The sequence below is a fragment of the Entelurus aequoreus genome, linkage group LG08 (assembly GCF_033978785.1).
Source record: "Entelurus aequoreus isolate RoL-2023_Sb linkage group LG08, RoL_Eaeq_v1.1, whole genome shotgun sequence".
In the NCBI taxonomy this organism is placed as follows: Eukaryota; Metazoa; Chordata; class Actinopteri; order Syngnathiformes; family Syngnathidae; genus Entelurus; species Entelurus aequoreus.
The window spans coordinates 36,466,487-36,486,750 of NC_084738.1; the positions used below are offsets into that span (position 1 = coordinate 36,466,487).

At 40.1% G+C, this 20,264-nt stretch overlaps 1 protein-coding gene across 5 annotated transcripts in view; it reads left to right on the plus strand.

Moving 5' to 3' along the window:
• Positions 1–20,264, plus strand: part of ryr2a (ryanodine receptor 2a (cardiac)) — a 273,470-nt gene that overhangs the window by 229,689 nt on the left and 23,517 nt on the right. For 4 of the 5 annotated variants that reach the window (XM_062056398.1, XM_062056401.1, XM_062056399.1 and 1 more), the window contains 7 exons: positions 800–846; positions 1,319–1,457; positions 1,537–1,623; positions 4,338–4,613; positions 5,709–5,839; positions 18,741–18,783; positions 18,865–18,998. In XM_062056398.1, coding sequence (XP_061912382.1) covers positions 800–846; positions 1,319–1,457; positions 1,537–1,623; positions 4,338–4,613; positions 5,709–5,839; positions 18,741–18,783; positions 18,865–18,998 — 857 coding nt within the window. The remainder of the gene's footprint in view (positions 1–799; positions 847–1,318; positions 1,458–1,536; positions 1,624–4,337; positions 4,614–5,708; positions 5,840–18,740; positions 18,784–18,864; positions 18,999–20,264) is intronic. The other variant, XM_062056400.1, reaches the window with a different exon arrangement.

The window sequence follows — 20,264 nt, forward strand, 5'->3', positions numbered from 1 at the left end:
ATGTACATCTGATCAATCGGCATCCCAGTGAGCGCAGACATTGTACATTAAGTGATTGTTTTATTATGTTTGTGGTTTGTATTTCTTGTTTAGCACTAACTAATAGTGGTACTTGCTGGATCTGCTTATCACTCAGCTTCTAAAACTTGTAGCTCATCCTCTGCATATTCAGGCTCAACAATATAAGGTTCTGAATCATTTGTCCCAAAGTAGTCATTGGCTCTCATGAAGTCCGCCATGATTAGTGGTAGTTTTTGTTGAAGGAAATAGCGAACGTTGTGATGTGTTTGGTTTTTAGAGTGCTTTGTAGGCGAAATAGAGCGAATCCCATTTTCTTCATTGTTAGCTGACTTTTTCTAGTGTTTATTTATGATTTTGAATGCATAAAAAAAGGGAAAACAAATGTTCTTGTCTTACGTAGGGATTGTGAATGACAAGCAACATTTAAAAAAAAAGGCAGTTCCCTTTTATGGCTTCAACTTTTGAACAACCTGTTTGATTTTAAATACAGTTTTCAATATTCCCCTATTTTTCTCATGCTCCTGTTTCTTCTTTTTGGCATTTTGATGATGATATTTATAAACAAAGTGAAAAATGCAAACACTTGTCATGTCCACCCTGTTTGTAAGATATGTTCAGTGTTGTATACAATAAGCTGCACTTCTATGTGAAATGTTGCTAAATCAAAGTAAACCAAAAAACAAATATTCGTGTGGTATTGGTTCAGGTGGGGTCAATTCTGTTCATTTTGCCATACGCTAAGTCTCAAAGATGTTTTCTTGTTTTTTTTTCATTGGAGAAGAAAAAGGGACCAACAACAGACACTGCATGTGAAACGGACATAAAGTAAGTATAATCATATTTTACATGCTTGGAATTCCTTTTTGCTTGGTTGCAAATGTAGTCAGATTCTACATTTTTCTAGGTTGAAAATTGATCCCTGTTAGTATGATCATTAAATAATTTGTTTCTAAAAATAACAAATAATTGCTTTGTTTTCTTTTGAAGAGACTTTCACATCATCCCACGTTAAGTCCTTACACAAATCCAAAATAGGAATTGTGAGGACACCATATAGTGGATTAGATTTCTAAAGCACTTTTGTAGATGCTCAAAGCACTTAACAGAGAACTGGGAACTTATCATTCATTCACTCCACATTCACACAATGATGTTGGTAAGCTCCATTTGTAGCCACAGCTGCCCTGGGGTAGACTGACGGAAGTGTGGCGGACAATTTGCGGCTACGGCACCTCTGACCACCAAACATTCATTCACATTCATGCCATATGTTTTGCAATTTTAACTCTCATTTCAGAGGTGAACCTGGTGATAAACAAGAGAAAAATGAAAAGATAAAGACAAAGGTCAGAAGGCGCAAGATCTTAAAAGAAGAGTCTGATATGCAGGAGTCGGCAGTAATAAAGAAAATTATTGCCTACCAGAGAAAACTCCTGGTAAATAGACTTCTTCCTTCCTTTTCTTTCCAATTTTTTGCTAAAGTGTTATTTGTAACTTGTTTATGTCTTCCCACAGAATTATTTTGCCAGGAACTTTTACAACATGAGGATGTTAGCTCTCTTCGTTGCATTTGCCATAAACTTCATTCTGCTATTCTATAAGGTGATTGTGGATATTATGCAATGTCACACTTCAAATGTATGCTTGTTGTTGGTCAGTAGGAAAAAGAAAACATACACTATATTGCCAAAAGTATTTGGCTACCTGCCTTTACTCACATATCAACTTGAAGTGCCATCCAATGGAATTGTCCAAAATGTTTTGGTATCCTGGAGCATTCAAAGTTCCTTTCACTGGATCTAAGGGGCCAAGCCCAACTCCTGAAAAACCAACCCCACACCATAATTCCTCCTCCACCAAATTTCACACTCGGCACAATGCAGTCTGAAATGTAGCTTTCTCCTGGCAACCTCCAAACCCAGACTGGTCTATCAGATTGCCAGATGGAAAAGCGTGATTCATCAGTTAAGAGAACGCGTCTCCACTGCTCTGGAGTCCAGTGGCGATGTTCTTTACACCACTGCATCCCACGCTTTGCATTGGACTTGGTGATGTATGGCTTAGATACTGCTGCTCGGCCATGGAAACCCATTCCATGAAGCTCTCTGCGTACTGTATGTGGGCTAATTGGAAGGTCACATGAAGTTTGGAGCTCTGTAGCAACTGACAAAAGTCTTTGCACTATGCACTTCAGCATCCGCCGACACCTCTGTCAGTTTACGTGGCCTACCACTCGGTGGCTGACTTGCTGTTGTTCCCAAACTCTTCACTTTTCTTATAATAAAGTTGACTTTGGAATATTTAGGAGCAAGGAAATTTCACGACTGGATTTAATGCACAGGTGGCATCCTATGACAGTTCCACGCTGGAATTCACTGAGAGTGGCCCATTCTTTCACAAATGCTTATAGAAACAGTCTCCATGTCTGAGTGCTTGATTTTATACACCAGGCCAAGTGATTAAGACACCTGATTCTCATCATTTGGATGGGTGGCCAAATACTTTTGGCAATATAGTGTATCTGCTTCTAATTGTGATGCAGACATGTTGACAAGTTTCTGCATTTTCTTTTAATGTTGCCGCCTACATTATTTTGACATTGTTAAAGGTAATGCTAAAACAGTGACAAATAGATGCTGGAAGCTAATGTTTTATTTTATGCCTTTTGCTTTTTCAGTCTGCTTACTTTACAGCAGGGGTATCCACACTAACTAATTCAATGTGTGGCATATCAGTTTATACTAAGCTATTTAAAAAAAAAGTAAAAAAAAAAATGTTTAGTGTTATTTCTGATATACATGAATTAATGTAATTTTCAGAACATGTCAGCAGTGTGGCTCAGATGATAGAGTAGCCGGCCAAAAACTTTAGGGTCCCTGATTCAAATCCATCTTCCGCAATCCTAATCAATGCTGTTGTGAGAATTTATCAGGGGCACCATGATGGCACATGTGGTTAGCACATTTACTTCACGGTCCAAAATTTGTTCTCTGCTCGCTTGCGTGGGTTTACACCAGAGCTATTGAGCTGGCAGCCTGGGGGCCAAATAACGCCATACTGGCCCCCGAGTGCAGTTCAAAACTGGGTAGACAAAAATTTTACAGCAAATTCCAAAAACACTAAAGTGCTCCTGTTATATAGAGGAACTTAGACCAGTGTAAACGCAGCACCCAACACTTATATTTTGCATTGTAGGGCTATTGTCTTCAGAAATGTACAACTGATAAAAGAAATGGACCAAAACAAATGTGCAGTGCAGAGAATGTTGGTTCTCAAAGTAAGAATACTAATGAAGGGAGAAGTCTAGCCCTTAGGTCCTTAGTTTTCTGAAAATGTGGCCCCCTGAACAATTTAGTTGAATAGCGCTATACTTCAGGTTCCTACCACACTCCAAAAACGTGCAAGTTGGGTTAAGTAAATATGGAAATTCTATTGCTAAACACCCCAATTCAATGAGGGTCCGGAAATTTAGTACAACTCGGGACATTAAAGCCGTCCAGTGAATTAGCACAATTTAGAAAGGATATTGTGTTATTTTTGAAAATGCACAGAAGCTGTTACACCCTGTGGCTTTTGTACCCTCTCAATTCTCATTATTTTTCTATTGGCGGTGGCACAAAAAAACAACACATTTGGCACATTACCAGCATGACCACCACCATACCATACATGCCTAAAACATTGACTGGATTCACTGTGGGTGTAAGTAAGCAAGTTAATTAGATAGTACTGAAAGCTAAAGGGATGATGGGGCCCATTTAGCTAATTAACTAACATATTGCCAGATTACACAAATAGCTCCCTCGCTTTTCCTTTTGACAAAGTTGCGATAAAAGTTAAAGACCCCGGTTTTCGATAGTCTTACACAACGACGTGACCCCTGGAATCTTTTTCAGGTCAGAACGAAACAAACCAAAACAAATTAAGTCATACTGGTAAAGGCAACAAAAAATGTTGTTTTGAAACCTACAAAAAATCTTAATTGGTTGAATATGCATATGAAAAAAAAACTTCCTCAGATTGTTGACATCCCTGAAGTGAGTGTGATTGGTTGTTTGTACCCGCTGGGTTGGTTGACAATCACTCCTGACTGGCTAAACATCAGCTGAGATAGGCTCACCCTCATAAGTTAAATGGTACATAATTAGTTAATAATTAATTTGCAGAGGTCTATGGTTTAGTGAGTGCTATTCCAGTTGTAAATGCCACGACACCAAATATCAATACTTTGAGATAAATATTTGCACCTGTCATAATTGAGAAAAATTATATTTAGTTTGAAATTAGTAAATGTACTGACTAATTGTTCTATTTAGGTTTCTACATCCTCAACATCAGTAGCTGAGGAAAGGGAAGTGGTGCACTCCAGCAGCCAACCAGAAAGCAGTATTCAATGGGATGCATTGGGTGGCGAGCCAATTGTAGAAACAAAAGATGGGGTAATGGATGACACAAGACAGCTCTTGAAGTCCGTCATGGTCCGCTTTGTTCTGGAAGAAGGCAGTGGGTACATGGAACCCATGCTGCGGATCTTGGCTATCCTTCATACTGTCATCTCTTTCTTCTGCATCATCGGATATTATTGTCTCAAGGTATGATGTTGACTCTTGTTACTGACCACAGCACAATTATAAATGATGAAGTTGTCAACAAACAGCTTCATGGCTCCATGTTAGTTTTTTTTAACATGATCTCACTCATTACTCCAAACTGCATCCTGTCACCACGTCATGTTATTTCTACCACTGACCATTTGGAGGAGAACAATGAAAAATATTATAAGCCGAGTGAACACCACTTTCAGTGCGAACCGCTCCAGGGTAACAATGCTTTTATGAACATGGACAGATTTATACCAAAAAAAAAAATGTAAAAAATGTTTCGTATTAATCATCATCATCATTAGGAACAGTACATTTCATCATCTTCAACTTTCATTCATTCAATAGCGGTGAGGACGAATACATTTTAGAATGTCAAATGTGTTGGATTAGTATGAGCCGCATTGTTCCCTCGTCACTTTGCGGTTTATTTGCTGCTGTCTCCGGGCATCGACAAATTCAAAACACCATCGACTACATTAACATTTGAGTACCCATTGAAGTATTATGTTAAAATTAGGTTAATTTAAGCATAGGAAGTGTTTATACAGCGTGTTTGTGTGTGTGTGTGCGTTTGTGTGAGGGAAAGCTGTGTGGAATATATAAAAGGCTTATAAAGACGTTGAATGTATATTTATATATATATTTATATAAATCATAATATAAGTAGCTTCCCTACTTTCCGGAAATGTATGTACTATGGCGGGCTCCAGAACGTAACCCCCGCTATAAGTGAGGGAACACTGTATCTAAAATAGGCCTTCTTTGGGTGTGTCCATTATTCACAGTGTTTTGTACGTCGTGGAACGTAAACTGGATAGTGGGGATCTACTCTACACAGCATTGTTGTACCTGCATTTATTTGTGGAGATGTGTCAATAGCGAGTTGAACTGGGGAAAACCAAGTAGAATCTGTATTGTGGCTAAGGGGCTGTCATGTCATCCTTGTAGACAATGTGCTCAAAATATGAATAAATCAAAAAGTCAAATGAAGTCCTTATAAAACAAAGTATTTTCCACTAAAATATTATTGTTCCAACTGTGTGTGACTGGATATGTGTGTTGGTTGGTGTATGTGTAATGCAGGTTCCACTGGTGATATTCAAGCGTGAGAAAGAGATTGCCAGGAAGTTGGAGTTTGATGGTCTTTACATTACCGAGCAGCCTTCGGAGGATGACATTAAAGGGCAGTGGGACAGACTTGTTATCAACACACAGTAAGTACAGTTCGAATCTTTACTCTGAGGTTAACATGCTTACCCCATTGTATATTTAAGGGGGCCGCGTGGCTCGGTTGTTAGAGCGGCCGTGCCATCAACTTGAGGGTTGTAAGTTTGATCCCCGCTTCCACCATCCTAGTCACTGCTGTTGTGTCCTTGGGCAAGATACTTTACCCACCTACATTTTAAATGTTACTTAGATAATGGTGTGAACGTCTCTGGTTGTGGTGGGTTCTCCTGAGGCCGATAGATCTGCCTTGAGCCCAGTATACAGGGTTGAGCAAGTTTTTATTGACATACACAAGTATGGATTGCTTTCCAGCAGTCTATATTCAGGCGTGTTGGTGCTTGTGCTCTCTCTCTCTCTCTCTCTGTGCGTGTCATTCGCTCCCAACCGCAGCTGCCGCCGTGGTCCCGGCCGCTGCTAATAAAGGCGACAGGTGATTAGATAACCAGCCCCAGCTGGGGCAATCTACTCACCTGCCGCTGGCTTCGAAGCCGGGCCATACACACCCCATTCCTGCAGGAGGCGCGCCGACTACGCCCTCTTCCACAAATGGGTTTTACCATGTAAAGCGCTTTGAGTCACTAGAGCAGGGGTCGGCAACCCGCGGCTCCGGAGCCGCATGCGGCTGTTTGACCACTCTGATGCGGCTCAGCTGCATACTTGCCGACCGTCCCGGTTTTCCCAGTATACTTAACGACCCCCCCCCCCCCCCCCGATTTTCTCAGGAGACTGCCTCTCCTAGAAATCTCCCAGGGCAAATATTATCCTATTTTCACTCTACTTACTTAATCAAGGTCGTGCCCTAATGCAGTGGTCCCCAACCTTTTTGTAGCTGCGGACCGGTCAACGCTTGAAAATTTGTCCCACGGACCGGTGGGTGGGGGGGTGTATTTTGGTTGGGGACCACTGCCCTAATGGCACTGCATTAATTGTCCTCTATAGCATTTACAAACAGCGTGCCAGCCCGGCCACATGTTATATGTTGCTTTTACTTGCACACGTAGGCGACAGCAAGGCATACTTGCTCAACAGTCACACAGCTTACACTGACGGTTGCCTTATAAAACAACTTTAACACTGTTACGTTACAAATATGCGCCACACTGTGAACCCACACCAAAAAAGAATGACAAAAACATTTCTGGAGAACATCCGCACCGTAACACAACACAACAAATACCCAGAATCCCATGCAGCCCTAACTCTTCCGGTCTACATTATACACTAGTGATGGGATCGGCAGTTCTTTTGACTGTACTGAATCACTAGAATCAGTTCCTTAAATTGATTCGTTCAAAAAATTCGTTCACCGAATGAACCCCCCCCCCCCCCCCCCCCCCCGCCCCCCCACCCCAAAAAAAAATAATTGGGGGGGCGTGCGTAGTACAGACAGTACAGTGCAGACATTCGCGCACTGCGTAGGGACTCGTGTTAATCTAACAACAACAACAGTTGCAGTACAAGGGATAATAAAAATAATAATAATAATAATAATAATAATAATATGAATCAGAATTGATCCCCAAGGAGAAATTTATTTTTGTTACAATAACTGTGTAAATAATAGCCTATGTATGTGTACATACATTAGTTATTATTTTTATTTTAAATCTTCTCAAAACAGCCTGCTTACACTTTACCCCCCGCCCCTTCTTTCTGTCTCCTCTACTAGTCTACTCTCATTTTGTTTTCATGTGGCTTGTTTTCATGGGATCGGCAGTTCTTTTGACTGTACGAATCACTAGAATCAGTGACTGACAACGCCACACTGTGGCCGCAGTTCATTACGTGTACCGAATCTCTTCTGCAGTTCTTTTGGCGGTACGGATCACTAGAATCAGTGACTGACAACGCCACACGGTGGCCAGTTCAGTACGTGTACCGAATCTCTTCTGCAGTTCTTTTGACGGTACGGATCACTAGAATCAGTGACTGACAACGCCACACGGTGGCCAGTTCAGTACGTGTACCGAATCTCTTCTGCAGTTCTTTTGACGGTACGGATCACTAGAATCAGTGACTGACAATGCCACACTGTGGCCGCAGTTCATTACGTGTACCGAATCTCTTCTGCAGTTCTTTTGACGGTACGGATCACTAGAATCAGTGACTGACAACGCCACACGGTGGCCAGTTCAGTACGTGTACCGAATATCTTCTGCAGCAGCAGTACAGTTTAATTGCAAATCAGCATTATTATAATGATGATGATAGCTACTAAACAACAAGAACAACAACAGTTGCAGTAGAATGGATAATAATAATAATAATAATATGAATCAGAATTGATCCCCAAAGAGAAATTTATTTTTGTTACAATAACTGTGTAAATAATAGCCTATGTATGTGTACATACATTAGTTATTATTTTTATTTTAAATCTTCTCAAAACAGCCTGCCCTACACGTTACCCTCCGCCCCTCCCCCTTGCGTCGCTGCTGCTCAGCCTGCACAGATTTTCTTTAACTTTATGTGTTGAGATAATGGGGACGTGTGTTTGTTTTCATGTGGCTTGGGTCAACATTAGCCGTTAGCTTGGAGAATGAATGGAGAACGGATGCCAACGGCATGAAACATATCCCCGCGACGGGGGGAGAATCACTCGCGGCATTGGGGCAAGCAGAGCAGAGAGCGAGAGCGTTGACGTTCACTGAGTGATTCATGTCGTTAATCCGCGGTGAACGAATCGTTCGCTCAGTCCCTCCCCCCGCCCTCTCATTGGCTGCGTCGTTCGCCGACGTCGAGGGTTCAGTGAGTCACAGAATGCGCCAGTTCCACTCATGGTCGCGGCGGAGCTCAACTGAACTGAGAAAGGAACGAATCAGTTCATGAAGTGATTCGGTTCAGTACGTTCACTCAAAAGATTCGTTCTTCGTTCGAAAAGAACGAATCGTTCTTTCGAACGAATCGTTCGCGAACGACACAACACTATTATACACCCCCGCTACCACCAAATCCCCCCCCCCCCCCCAGGAGGAGGGGTGCACGCGGATGCAATTGACGAGTAAAGACTTTGTGAGTACGCTACGGAAACTCGATTTAGCCATGATTAACGAAACTCCGGTGACCATCTATAAAAATAGCGAGTCGAAAACTTACCTCGACTCCCCGCAGAAAAGCAGGATTTTTTTGAATCGTACGTCTTTTCCCTGGAGACTTTCAACTCTGAATGCGGGGTGTTTACACCGGTTGTGGTCGTCCCCATCGTGGCATGGCGCGAGCGTATGGGGGAAATGAAGGACGAGATAGACAACTTGTTTCAAAGCGGCCGGAATTGGAAAAGCATGCTGACGTTGAAAAGAAAATTGTCCTTTCAGGACACACCCCCGGAGGAGGACGAAAGGACCACCCCATGCTTCAGTTTCGAACAATCCCCTTTGATTTTAACACAGAGACCAATCCATAACAGATCTCCCGCTTTTTTGGATCGGTAAAGAAAATGCCAAACAATTAGACGCGTAAAGACCTGCCTTATAGCACAGACGGACAAACTCGAACCATCCATGAACATGACTAATGAACCATCCACTTCCATCACGAACCAATAAATTTAGATTGGGGTATGTTGTTTCTTTATGGGCAAAAATGTTAATGTCTCTTGTTTTTACGTTAGCATTTCAGCTTGCATGCTGGAACCAGTCATTCCGGGCAGTTATCAATAATTTTCATTTAAAATGGTAATACTAACCGTTTTAATATGGTTATCAATTATACCTCGTTACATCCCTAGTGCCAACTAACAATAAAGATGGCAACTTTGTTTAGAAATATTTATTCATACCGTAAATGTGCTGTTCGTTACGTTGTTACATGAATACTAATTACTCTCAAAGTTTTGTCCATTTTATAGCAATGAAAAGTGCTGATAAAAAAAACTAGTAATCAATGTTTTGAGGACGGTCAAAATAGCGGCAATAAATACAAACAACACCAAAGCAACGGTAGATTAAGGCATCTCAAAGAGATAGGATGATACTAAGTGTAGTAGATGGTATAAAACACACACCCGCCTTTCCTCATTTCCTACCGTATTTATGGTAAATCCAAAAGGCTATGTATGCTTTGTCGTACTTCCGGGTCTTTTTATTCTGGTTATCGTCAATTGTTTTGTTTTCTGCTGACGACAACTCCTTTTTTCTTTTGCTTTTTCATCTTTTTGCCTATGTTAGCTCCCGTGTACTTACTACTTCTACCGGGTAGAACAGGCAGACTGTTGATTATATTGACCGTTGTTACCACATAGCCGCAGTCTTGTGTATTGTTCTAACACAAAAATAATTAAAAACTCAAGGGCTGCAACGATTCGTCGATTAAATTGATTCATTCGATTTAAAAATAAAATAAAATCCAACACCACTCCTCCAATTAATACCTTTTTAAAATGTGTGTACATGTAACTCAATTCGTCGTACTTTGTCTTTTTGTTTGGTTTGGTTCTTTGTTCAACGTATCTATTACCTGATTCATGTGCATCTGGTTCCACCGGGTTTTTTAAAAACTTTTTTCTTTTTAATATAAGTAATATATAGTGAAGCTCCCCTGGGGAAAGTATCCCCGGGGAGAATGACCGGAATGACGGTCATTAAAAAAAAAATCTTTGTTTATGTTGACAATTTTCCCTAAAAGTCACATTGAGGCTAGACGGTGTGTTTTTTCTATTCATTAATAGACGGATCGATAGAAAAACTCTCCTCCCGACCTGCTATCTGAAAAACCCAGTTTTAATGTGTGAATACCGTAGGATGTCATTAATGTGTTACTGGGGGAGAAAAGGGGTTACATTTGTTCACAGATTGTTAAAGACATCATGGGTCACAGAAGTCCAAAAAACTTAAACAAAAAGTTCATTGTTCGTCCCATGACAGCGGTGTGCTTCTGGGGAGGGGCACCTCTGTTGCCTGTGGAGCGGCTATAAGTCGTCCTGATTTAGGTTGGTCCACGGTCCAAACATATTTAGCGGTTTTAAATGAGAAATTAAACACGAGCAAAATATGCCATCGTTAAGTGTTAGCGACGGAGAGCAAGGTGTTAGTGTATTTAAACTCATTAAATCGGGGCCTTCAGAGTTAAGAATTTAGAAGAAGTCGTGGACTAAAATGTCTCAACTTCCAGGGGAGTTCAAAAGAGTATAGATCAGGGGTTGGCACAGTAAGCCTCTTCAGAGAACATAATACAGATGGGGCATCAGCTACTCCTTAAAAAAAAAAATGTCTGCACAATAAACATAACTGTTGGATTCCCCCAAACCCCGTACTCCATTTACTCTCTCAACATATAAATTAAAATACATTCTACATTTATTCAGCATTCCTTTATGTCTTATTGAATTTTCCTATTGTAGTGCGGTGTTATTTTCTGTCATTTTTACATCTACCCCGAAATATTATGGACCAGATTACTACACAGGATGATGGACCACACCATGCACATTAACATATGGAATGTAGCCCATTCAGCTCATCACGGGTCTGTCTGGAAGGAATGGCACAAAATCTTGCAATTTGGTCAAAAACAGTAAATTAGCTCCGCTTCTTCATACTCCTTCTCGGACGTGTCCGAGTGTTAATCTGTGATGTACTTCAATAAAACGCTTAGCGCGTTAGGAATAAACTGTGCCAAACAACAATAATAAACAATACAGACTATCCTAATGTTAAAACACAAAACAAATATGGAGGCATTGCAACAAGTTTATGTGAATTAGAAATGTTAAAAAATAAAATCACATCACAGTTATTGTGACCAAAATATCACGGTTATCATCAATTGTCAAATGTACTCAAAAATAACTAATACCTTAAAATATTTTAACAAAGTGTTATTTAAAATAAATAAACACATGTATAAAACATTAGCAACACACCTATATAATATACTTTCTTTAGCAGAACAAACATTATAAATATTTTTCTACTATTATATGAGTTTTAAAATATGATTTTCTTTATATGTTTTAATTTGTAAATGTTTTAGAGCGTTTATTGTTAGAGGCAAAACGCGTGTTGTTTATAAGACGTTAATGTGTTTTGTATTCCTGATGGATTCCTGAAGCTATGTACATGTACTGTTGAGTCAAAAAAAACAAAAACAAAAAAAAAACTTTTAGTCAAAGTCTGCCGGCTAATTTTGTCTACATTTCTTAACACATCAAGAAAGCTTTGGTGTTGTTTGTATTTATTGCCGCTATTTTGACCGTCCTCAAAACAATGATTACTAGTTTTTTTTATCAGCACTTTTCATTGCTATAAAATGGACAAAACTTTGAGAGTAATTAGTATTCATGTAACAACGTAACGAACAGCCCATTTACGGTATGAATAAATATTTCTAAACAAAGTTGCCATCTTTATTGTTAGTTGGCACTTGGGATGTAACGAGGTATAATTGATAACCATATTAAAACGGTTAGTATTACCATTTTAAATGAAAATTATTGATAACTGCCCGGAATGACTGGTTCCAGCATGCAAGCTGAAATGCTAACGTAAAAACAAGAGACATTAACATTTTTGCCCATAAAGAAACAACATACCCCAATCTAAATTTATTGGTTCGTGATGGAAGTGGATGGTTCATTAGTCATGTTCATGGATGGTTCGAGTTTGTCCGTCTGTGCTATAAGGCAGGTCTTTACGCGTCTAATTGTTTGGCATTTTCTTTACCGATCCAAAAAAGCGGGAGATCTGTTATGGATTGGTCTCTGTGTTAAAATCAAAGGGGATTGTTCGAAACTGAAGCATGGGGTGGTCCTTTCGTCCTCCTCCGGGGGTGTGTCCTCAAAGGACAATTTTCTTTTCAACGTCAGCATGCTTTTCCAATTCCGGCCGCTTCGAAACAAGTTGTCTATCTCGTCCTTCATTTCCCCCATACGCTCGCGCCATGCCACGATGGGGACGACCACAACCGGTATTAAAACCCCGCATTCAGAGTTGAAAGTCTCCAGGGAAAAGACGTACGATTCAAAAAAATCCTGCTTTTCTGCGGGGCGTCGAGGTAAGTTTTCGACTCGCTATTTTTATAGATGGTCACCGGAGTTTCGTTAATCATGGCTAAATCGAGTTTCCGTAGCGTACTCACAAAGTCTTTACTCGTCAATTGCATCCGCGTGCACCCCTCCTCCTTTGTAACTCCCAACCACATGCTTCTCACACGTCAACAATACACCCATTCATGTTCAAAATTCCTGTCTTAACAACATCCGGTTTTAGCTACTTCCGGTTTTAGCTACTTCCGGTTTTAGCTACTTCCTGTTTTAGCTACTTCCTGTATTAGCTACTTCCTGTTTTAGCTACTTCCGGTTTTAGCCACTTCAGGTTTTAGCTACTTCCTGTTTTAGCTACTTCCGGTTCCGGTCTTAACCGGTTCCGGTTTTAGCTTCCGGTTCCGGTCTTAACCGCTTCCGGGTGAAATTCGACCTTGACCTTGACCCCTAAGATCATAAATCATTTAACACCGTGAAATTTGACCTTGAAATTGACCTTTGACCTTGACCTTTGACCCTTGACCGTCACGGGTCATAAATCAATTAGTCACGGGTCATAAATCAATTAGTCACGGGTCATAAATCACTCAAAAACCGTCACAGGTCATAAATCAATTAATTTTGACAAAAAGTAGGGACTTACTTCTCTCTGGCGTGTTGGCGTTTCTCTAATGTTTTGGTTATGTAACATCTGCCTGTCCATGTGGATTTCCAATCTCGCTGTGGACTGTCCTGTCCATTTTAATACATCCAGCGTCATCACACTTCCAATACATGAGAGCGGAACTGCTCCAATTCCGATTCCTCCAGTCTGCTCCCCTGCCTGCAATACATATCTTCCCGGACATTGTTTACCACCCTCGTTGCAGGTACATCCACTGCGGTGCAACGACGAAGCTACCACATCGACAATTTATTTGCAATTAACTCCATCTGGCTCACTACCTGCCGCCGTCCTCCGAGGAACACCCACATGAAGGGGGATCACAGCATGTTAGCGAACTTACCCAGGTTGGCTAACGTTAGCTTCTCCAACCAGATCTCCGACTTCAAATTTGGATTATTAAACACCCGCTGCTGCAGGACCTCCATGACCGCAAATATGACTCTCTCTGTTTAATAGAGATACGAATAATAATAATACGAAAAAAGTGGCCTAGTGGTTAGAGTGTCCGCCCTGAGATCGGTAGGTTGTGAGTTCAAACCCCGGCCGAGTCATACCAAAGACTATAAAAATGGAAACCATTACCTCCCTGCTTGGCACTCAGCATCAAGGGTTGGAATTGGGGGTTAAATCACCAAAAATGATTCCCGGACGTGGCATTGCTGCTGCCCACTGCTCCCCTCACCTCCCAGGGGGTGAACAAGGTGATGGGTCAATGTACTTTAACTTTAACTTTGACTTAACTTAACTTAACTAGAGACTTGGCAACATTGGCGTCGTTAGGCTGAAGCCCCCCTAAATTGTTCTTAAACCCCCCTAAATAATTTCTGTGTGTTTTTTTGAAAATGCAGAATAATTCAATATAAATATGCAGAAATATGAGTTTAAATAAATATTAATATAACCTGTCATTATTCATTATGATTATAAATCATTTGAAGACCCTTTGTCAGCGCTTATTATCCAATCCGTTCCACTATACTAAAAATCCAGTCCACGTTTTCACTGTTACCCTCGCTGACAGCTGCAGTAGCAGCATTAAGACTACCATCCAGAGCGTTCACATCCAGTGTTTACGGAAGTAAACCCGAAAGTAAAAATTATTAAATTGTAGTCGTCTCAGTACTGGCGCATTTGTGGCAATTTCAAGGATTCTGTGCAATCAAAGTCAACATTTTCTGAACCGCGGAGAAGATTATAAAAGAGGATGTGTCCCGCAGTTTTGTGGACATTTGCTTCGATGTCTGTGTGTTGGCGATTAGTAGTGGAACATTAATTGTTGTGAGTTCCTGAAACATTTCGCCTGTTTCTGCTAATTTGTCAACTATTCATTTTTTAACCGTCTATTTTGGTAAATAATGATGATGCTTATAATAAGTGTCATCGTTATTCACCGTTATGCGACTGGAGCACGGGAGAGTTCACATGTGAAGTTGCATCATAACACTACCTGATTTTTTTGTAATATACAACTCGTAATAATAATGTCTATAATATTGCTGACAGAAAAATAACAGCCATACCGTATGATAAGCACAGCTACTACAGCTTTGCGGTATAGGTGTGCTATTTAAACTTAATTGATGTAGTATTATAGTTTAAGTTTTATTTTAGAGTAGTGTTTTAGGGGGTCTGAAGACTGGATGCACAGACAGACTCATAGTCAAACAGGTGGAGTTGTATGGGTGTTTTTTTACTTCACTTTTATCGTTTTCCCCATAACCATGGGAGGTTGTTGTGATAGTCCATATCACCCATCCCTACTAGCCAGGTGTGGCCTGTGGGCATTAAATTACCATTACTTGTACAGCCCTTTGAGACACTTGTGATTTAGGGCTATATAAATAAACATTGATTGATTGATTGACAATAATAACAGGAAACTAACAATATTGCTTTTCAACCATTTCGATTTATTCAGTATAACGAGTTGTAAGCAAAAAAAATATTGCTTGTGCAAAAATTCTGAATCAAAGAGGTTGTATCTTTGGATGGACATCCAGCCCCTGTTTTCCAGGCAAGAAAGTTTCTTTCAACCAGAACCTCCTCTATTTTCAGGCCAACTCTGAAGTGTTCTGCAAGTTTGTTTACACTGCTAACATCTGTGCAACGTTTCCCTGTTTGCAAGTAGCCTGCTAGCTTTTCCGTGCACCAACGCTGTCCTTATGTGTTTGGGCCATCTCATGCTTACTAAAGATGACTAAAGCTTTCTTACACTTACACTTTCAGTGTTTTGCTGTGTAATTCTAATACAGTGTCAAAAAGTTGTGAGCGAAAAGATCTTGCAACTGCAAACATTTTATCTCATCTATGGCTAATAGTTTCAAGTTCAAGTTTATTATTCTTCGGTCAATCGTCAACAAAATAAAAAAAACAGTTGTACATTCTTAAATTGAAAATGAAAATGTTGCAGACCGAAAGGGTTTAGGCTGAAGTTGAACACTTATTGCGCCTAACCCTATAAACAATGTCAAGTACAAAATAAACTTCCGAAAATTATTGAATGTCCATTGTACAACATATTATAAATACACATTATACATAACATAAACACAGTTCAATTATATATATAATAAAAGCCAAAGGTCATCAACTGGCAGGTTTTCCAGAAGAAACGGACTCACAAATGCACCATGCCCATATCATCCTCTACAAGGACACACACTCCTCAGCCAAATCTCAATATTTTTCAGACATAATCACAGCTGGGGCAGGGAACACTCGAGTCCTGTTCTCGGTAGTCAACAACGCTGTCCACTCTTTTTCTTCCCTTTCCGCACACTTCTACGCCACTGACCATTGTAAATCCTTGATGTCATATTTTAACTCTAAAATAGCCAATATCCACCAGCAACTGACCCGTCTCATGTCATCGCCCCTTGTCCCTTACCCTCCCTTTTCTGCACCTCTTTCCTGCTTCTATCTCCCTTCTGCTGGCGATCGAATACAACTCTTTCAGAAATCCAAGCTATCCACCTGCCAACTTGACCCCTTGCCCTCCTCCCTGATAACAGCATCCCCCTTCTTCTCCCCTGCCCCTGATAACTGCAATCATCCATTCCACACTCTTGTTTGGTCCCGTCATCTTTTAAAACCGCGACTGCTGAAGAAATCCTAAAGAATCCTGGTTCAGACCTCAATACCTCAGTAAAAATCTACGTCTCATCTCCTACCTGCAACTTCTCTCAAAAATCCTGGAAAAAAGTAGCCTTACAGATTCATGCCCATCTATCCAGCAATACCCTGTATGAACAGTTGCCGTCTGGTTTTGGCTCCCACCACAGCACAGCAACAGCTCTTCTCAAAATCACAAATTACCTTCTGTTGGCAGTTGACTCAAGGCTTCCATTGATCCTCATCCTCCTTGATCCTAGCGCCACATTTCACACCATATGCCATTACACTCTCCTTGACCGACTAGCCTCCATTGGTATATCTGACACACCCCGAGCCTGTTTCAATTCTCATCTTTCTGCCCGTACTCAGTTCAGACAGTTGAAATTAGAGATGTCCGATAACATCGGACGATAAATGCTTTAAAATGTAATATCGGAAATTATCGGTATCGTTTTGTTTTTTTATCGGTATCGTTTTTTATTTATTTAAAAACTTTTTTTTTAAATTAAATTAACATAAAAAACACAAGATACACTTACAATTAGTGCACCAACCCAAAAAACATCCCTCCCCCATTTACACTCATTCACAAAAGGGTTGTTTCTTTCTGTTATTAATATTCTGGTTCCTACATTATATATCAATATATATCAATACAGTCTGCAAGGGATACAGTCCGTAAGCACACATGATTGTGCGTGCTGCTGGTCCACTAATAGTACTAACCTTTAACAATTAATGTTACTAATTTTCATTAATTACTAGTTTCTATGTAACTGTTTTTATATTGTTTTACTTTCTTTTTTATTCAAGAAAATGTTTTTAATTTATTTATCTTATTTTATACATTTTTAAAAAAAGGACCTTATCTTCACCATACCTGGTTGTCCAAATTAGGCATAATAATGTGTTAATTCCACGACTGTATATATCGGTATCGGTTGATATCGGTATCGGTTGATATCGGTATCGGTAATTAAGAGTTGGACAATATCGGAATATCGGATATCGGTAAAAAAGCCATTATCGGACATCCCTAGTTGAAATCATTCTCATCCCATTCATCCCCCTTTCTCCTGGTGTACCCCAGGGCTCTGTCCTCTGCCCTATACGTTTCATCATCTACCTTCTCCAATTCGTCAGATTTTATGTAAACGTAACATACATTTTCACTGTTACGCGGACGACACCCAGGGCTACGTTTCCTCCAAACCCTCTCCCACATTTCCTCCCTCCTCCCTTTGTACCTGTTTACAGAAAATTGAATCCTGGTTCCCTAGTCATTTTCTTCAAATAACAGCGATAAAACAGAGGTAGTTCTCATTAGTTCTAAGTCTGTGTTCTCCAAGCAGTCCAGTTTCACCATCACCATAAACAACTCCTTGGTGTCCCCCTCCTCCCATGTTTAGAGTCTGTGTGTTGTCCTCGACAGTACCCTGTTATTTCATACCCACATCAGCAACAACATTTGATCTGCCTATTTCCACCTTTGCAACATCAACCGCCTCCACCTTTCACTCACTCCAATTCTCTTGTCACTTTTCGTCTGGATTATTGCAACTCCTTACTCTTTTGTCTCCCCCACGAACTCCTCATCTCCTGTCATCAGTCTCAGTACACCCTTTCTTCACCAACTCCACTGGCTTCCCACCGCATCAACTATAAAGTACTCCTCCATAAATTCAATGCTATCTGTCTGACGACCTATACATCCACATTCCTACCTGATCCCTTGGGTCTTCCTTCTCCATCAACCTGACCGTCCCCTAAGCCTGCCTGTCTACCATGGAGTTAAGAGCTTTCACCCGCTCTGCACATTGCCTCTGGAACTTTTTCCCCCCTGACATCAGGAACATACTTTTATCTTTAAAACTGACCTCAAAACCCACCTGTTTAGGCTGGCTTATGCCTGACGCAAATGTCGGTTTTTAATTATTTATCTTTTATGTTGCTTTTATGTGATGTACGCTGGACGACCTTGAGTGCCATGAAAGGTGCCTTACAAAATAAATTAATTAATAAAATTTAGTATTTCACAATTCATTTACTTTTTACATCAATACCGCAACGTTGTTCTCAGATGATTTGATGCTTCTCATTATTTAATTATTTGTTTTTTAATTTGTAGATCTTTCCCGAATAACTACTGGGATAAGTTTGTGAAGAGAAAAGTAGGTTTCATTCACAGTTAAAATATATTTTGTTAAAGCAGTTTGAAATGTTTTAATATTATTTTTTTCTGTCTTCCTCAGGTGATGGATAAGTATGGGGAATTTTACGGCCATGATCGGATCAGCGAACTGCTGGGATTGGATAAGGCTGCTTTGGACTTCAGCGATGCTTATAAAAAAAGAAAGCCAAGGAGAGACAGCTCACTGGCTGCTGTGTGAGTACACTGAAGTGTGTGAAAAAGTTTGTACTTTTAGATTTACTCTACGTTTCCCAAAAATATGTCCCTCCTTTTTTTAAATTCTTAAGTTATAGTATTGCGCTTTTCAAGGGGAATGTAGTATTCAAAAATGTGCGACTGAGTGTTTTGATCTTGCTTGCCTGAAATAACTTTTTATTTTTTACTCATTAGGGATGATACTCGAAACCGGTTTTCTCGGTTGTTCGATTAGAAAAGAACCGAGTCCTCGGACTCGAATCCCTTTTTGAGAACCGGTACCCGTTATCGAGACCACTATAGTAAAGAAAAAGAGTTGGTTCTTTATTCGAATCCCTGGGAACGAATCCCGTCCCGACCAGAAATGCTCCGTGGGACATCACAATAAATGGCGTCACGTAGCTCAATCATTAGGCGCAGATAGCGAAAGCAGGAACAAAATGGACGGGAAAAAGCGCTCCAAGGTGTAATAAAGTTCAAAACAAAAGGTATAATCCAATGAATAACTTTACTGAGAGATTTGAGCAGGGTAATACACATGACGAACACTTTTACGACCAACCGGAAACATAGCAACCAGGCTAGCAACGTACCTCCTTTACGGCAGCTGTCACAACGTTCTTAAAGCAACCGCAGCACATACATATATGACATCTCCCTTTTTTAACTATCGTTTTTCTTTCCTTGTAAACAAAACCAAATCACACTGTATATGTGTTGTCTGTCTAATTATAAATAATGCAGACGAGGCGTGTTGGCTGAGTTCTTGACGTTTACTTTCACAGCGTGCTCATTCTTAGCTGCTGGGTGACGATATGCAACACTTTTCGGGGCTACCGCGCATGCTCGTCACTCCCGTTGCATGCTGGGTAGTGTAGTTGTTATATTCCCTAGCTCATAACATCTTTCCCCATATAAGGAAATAATGTTAACTCAAAGTGTATTTCTTTTTTTAGCTTTAACATTTCATTTTTTTAGCATTGTAACCACATTTGCAAAGAACTTTTCTCTTCATAGAATTTTCTTTCAATAAAGAAATAAAGTGCAAAAATGTCAAAGCATCATAACAAACAGTTATGTCAAATAGCAGCAGAATTGCACTTTTTGGAAAGCTGTATTATTTTCAGTTTTGTGCCCAAGGGACTGATTTTATTTAACACTATATTATTATTTATACACCTATAGTGATCACAGAGACAGGTTGTTTTTGTGTTACTGTATATATTTGTTTTTCTGAAAAAATCCCACTTAATATACTTTGGGTAA